This window comes from Panicum hallii, chromosome 6 (genome assembly GCF_002211085.1).
Source record: "Panicum hallii strain FIL2 chromosome 6, PHallii_v3.1, whole genome shotgun sequence".
Classification (NCBI taxonomy): Eukaryota; Viridiplantae; Streptophyta; class Magnoliopsida; order Poales; family Poaceae; genus Panicum; species Panicum hallii.
Window position 1 is genome coordinate 21,508,886 of NC_038047.1, and position 4,355 is coordinate 21,513,240.

The following is a 4,355-nucleotide window of genomic DNA, read 5'->3' on the forward strand; positions in this document are numbered from 1 at the left end:
GCTCGGCCGCAGCCAACACGACATCGCAGGCTCAGAAACCTCCTTGTTCCCAGGGAAAGCGACGCCACGATGAATGTGCCACACCTATAAAGATCCATGCACGCTGGCAACGAGGCAGCAGCTGCAGCGGGAGCTAAGCACAGCCATGCATCGCCAGCAGCAGCAGCACCACCACCACCATGAGGTGGCCGGCGCCCGGAGGGCCGGGCGGGAGGCGGGCAACGGGGGCCACAGAGCGGCCGAGATGCCGGCTGCTGGTGGCCACCGCGCCGAGCGGGCGGAGAGGCCAGCCGGCCACCGCGTGGAGCGGGCCGAGATGCAGGCCACCACCCACGCCGCGGAGCGGGCGGGCGATACCCGGAGGACGGCGGCGGCGGAGATGCCCGCACGGCGGACGACGGAGCGGAAGAAGAGCCTGGAGAGCTTCCTCGACGCCCCGGACAACGCGCGCGGGGGGCAGCAGCAGCACCAGCACCGCGGCAGCGGTGGCCATGTTCCCGTGCGGCCGGTGCCGGCCCCGGGTGAGAAGGTGATGAGCTTCCCCGGGCAGGGGCTGGAGTTCAAGGAGCTGTCCTACAGCGTCATCAAGAAGCAGAAGAAGGACGGCGTCAAGGTCAAGAAGGAGGTGTACCTGCTCAACGACATCTCCGGCCAGGCGCTCCGCGGCCAGGTCACGGCGATCCTCGGCCCCAGCGGCGCCGGCAAGTCGACGTTCCTCGACGCGCTCGCCGGGAGGATCGCCAGGGGGAGCCTCGAAGGGTCCGTCAGCGTCGACGGACGTCCGGTAAGAGCATTTGCACAAAGATTTTCTCTTACAATTTTGATCAGTGAAGCTTTCTGATTGTGCCCTGAACTGAAAGTCTGAACTCTGTTCAGGTGACCACGAGCTACATGAAGCAGATTTCATCCTACGTGATGCAAGATGACCAGCTGTTCCCGATGCTCACGGTGCTGGAGACGCTGAGGTTCGCGGCCGAGGTCCGGCTGCCTCCATCCCTCTCCAGGGAGGAGAAGCTGAAGCGGGTGTGGGAGCTCATTGAGCAGCTGGGTTTGCAGGTTACGCCTCTCTCTATTCCCCTCTGTTCTAGTTCTAGGTTCCTACTTTTTAAACAAAATACTAATACCATGAATTATGAAACATTCACTTGATTTGGAGCAACAAGCTAATGTTCTGAATCTTAAATGATTACAAAATATGTTACCATAAGGCATGACGAGTCCAGAAATTGCCGGCTGTTCTATTTATAGTATGCCTTTTCAATATTTTTTTTATCAAACTATTTTTTGTCTGTATCTTCTAATTTCATGAATGTATTCTGGAAGAAACATGTTTCCCGTGATGTATGTAGCTCTCGTTTCCCTGGAAAATTCTGAAAAAACTCAACAGTATAACTATATTTATTCCCCTGAAATTTCATGGGGACTATGCTTGAGAAAGTGACAATATCCTTCACATTTTTTAACGATCATGCCTGAATATCAAATAACAGACAACAGCTCACACGTACATTGGGGACGAAGGGATACGAGGCGTCTCTGGTGGGGAACGCCGCAGGGTGTCAATTGGCATAGACATAATCCATAAACCATCTCTGCTGTTTCTCGACGAACCGACCTCCGGTCTTGACTCCACTAGTGCACACAGTGTGGTGGAGAAAGTTAAGGAGATTGCCAAAGGGGGAAGCATTGTGCTGATGACAATTCACCAGCCATCTTTCAGGATTCAGATGCTTCTCGACAGAATTGTCATCCTTGCAAGGTGATAAAAGCCTAAGTCATTTTATTTTAAATCACTTTTAGATTACTTACTGATCAGTTGTGCACTATTAAGTATGTCATTCTAACTAGATACTATACTTCATGCAGAGGAAGGTTAATCTATCTAGGCACTCCAATAACACTTCCCACATACCTTGCTGGATTTGGTCGTCCAGTACCTGATGGAGAGAACAGCATTGAGTATCTCCTGGATGTCATCAAGGAGTATGATGAATCAACACTAGGACTTGAGCCTTTGGTTGCCTACCAGAGGGATGGCAGCAAACCCAATGAGGCGGCTAAAACTCCAATACCAAAGACACCAAGAACACCACATCAGAAGTCAGTGCAGTTCCGACAAATCCAGCTCAAAAGCAACCAGTTCTCTGTCACAACTGCAACACCTCATGCTCATCCCTTCTCAAATTACGAATCCTACAATATTGATGACGAGGAGGAAAATTTTGACAACTCTCTTGAGAGGAAGACACAGACACCATTGCATACTGGAACCTCAACCTATCATCCAAGACTAGCTTCACAGTTCTACAAGGATTTTTCAGTTTGGGTTTATCATGGTGTCACAGGGACACCAGTGTCCCATCGTAAACCTACATGGACCCCAGCTCGAACACCAGCTAGGACCCCGATGTCAAGCTACCAGCGCAGTCGTGTGGCTACGCCACACCATCAACCTCCTCCATCACCCCATGAGCCAGTTTTCAAGCCAGAGGAGCCAACCTATCATGAGTACCAGCTTGACCTTGAACCATTAGATGCCCCTGAGGATGGTCCTAAGTTTGCTAATCCATGGCTCAGGGAGGTTGCTGTACTTTCATGGCGTACTGCACTGAACGTAGTTCGCACACCAGAGCTATTCCTCTCCCGGGAGATTGTTCTCACAATCATGGCACTCATCCTTTCAACACTCTTCCACCGCCTCAGCGATGCAAACTTCACAACCATCAACCGCCTCCTCAACTTCTACATTTTTGCTGTCTGCCTTGTCTTCTTCTCCTCCAACGATGCTGTTCCCACATTTATCCAAGAGCGCTTCATCTTCATCCGTGAGAGGTCCCATAATGCATACCGTGCTTCATCTTACGTGATATCCTCCCTTATTGTCTATCTCCCATTCTTTGCTATTCAGGGCTTCACCTTTGCGGTCATCACAAAGTTCATGCTTCATTTACAAAGCAATCTGGTGAATTTCTGGATCATACTTTTTGCTTCTCTCATAACAACTAATGCCTATGTAATGTTGGTCAGTGCACTTGTTCCAAGCTACATCACGGGATATGCTGTCGTTATTGCGACAACAGCACTCTTCTTCCTCACTTGTGGGTTCTTCCTGAAGCGCACAAAGATCCCTATTGCCTGGAGGTGGCTCCACTATATCTCTGCGATAAAGTATCCATTTGAGGCATTGCTTGTGAATGAGTTCAAAGGCAGTCGTTGTTATGTTGGCACACAGAATGAGCTTTCACCTGGACCTCTGGGACAAATCAAGCCAAGTGACCTTCATATCAGCCTGAATTTGAACTCGACATCAACGACATGTCCCCTGATAGGCCAGGATGTGCTCTCCACCATGGATATAACAATTGATAACATCTGGATAGATGTTGGAATTCTCCTTGCTTGGGGTGTCCTCTATAGACTTTTCTTCTATGTGGTCCTGAGATTCTACTCCAAGAATGAGAGGAAGTAAGCAAAGTTTTTAGCAAAGGTGTATGCATAGCCATTTATCCCATATCTGTTTGCAATAAACAGATTCCGCTCATAGAAAGTTTGTATTCAGAAATGTTTATTGAATCAAAGAAAGATTTTTTATGTTCTTTATAACTAAATTAAAGCACTTGTCATGAATAATCTTAGAATGTTCACTCCGGATCCTATTCCATCTTATTTTCATTCTAACACATTCCTAAAATAATTACCCATACGCTAATATGCCGCTGAAGCCTAGATTTCATGGCTTGAACTGCTGTGATGTATATTCTTACTGCAAGATTGAAAAGCTCATCTTCTAGACTTTCCAAATAATTTGATTACAATTGAAATACTTGATGAAAAGAAATATTAGGTCAGTCAGTCTGATCATGGTTAGAAACTTAAACAAATCAGCATCCAATCAAGTTCATCGATGTTCCCACCTGAAAGAGGGGGGGGGGGGGGTGGGGAGGGCATCCCGTCGTATCGAGAATCCAACTTTGCATTCGCTCGCTATCTCTATTCCCGACGATCGATCCAACTGCCTCCACACTCCACAACACCACGTGCGTGGATCCCACTAATTTCCACCGTTTCTCTTTCCGTTGTTCCTCTTCTACTTTCTTAGTGACTCAGATCTAGACGGAGGTCCCCTCGGAGGCCACCAAGCCAGGAGCAGCAGCTGCAGCGTGACGGAGGTGAGGGCGCTCGGGCTCCGCCCCGACATGACCGGGCGACAGGGGCGACGGCGCAGCGCCTCGCCGCTGGGAGGCAGCTCGGGCTCCACCGATCGACCGATGCGTGTGCGGCCTTTCGGTGGCTGCTTGGGCTCAACGGAGTAGTGCCTCGCTTGTCGTGAGCTCGCCGCCGGAAGGCGGCTCGGG

The 4,355-nt window shown here is 49.8% G+C and overlaps 1 protein-coding gene across 1 annotated transcript; it reads left to right on the forward strand.

The window, feature by feature from the left end:
- The first annotated feature begins 244 nt into the window (after positions 1 to 244).
- On the forward strand, positions 245 to 3,469 carry LOC112898533 (ABC transporter G family member 17-like). The gene is made up of 4 exons (XM_025966871.1): positions 245 to 784; positions 877 to 1,056; positions 1,491 to 1,759; positions 1,867 to 3,469. The coding sequence occupies exons 1-4, from the start codon at positions 245 to 247 to the stop codon at positions 3,467 to 3,469; spliced, it is 2,592 nt and encodes an 863-aa protein (XP_025822656.1).
- The last annotated feature ends 886 nt before the right edge of the window (positions 3,470 to 4,355 follow it).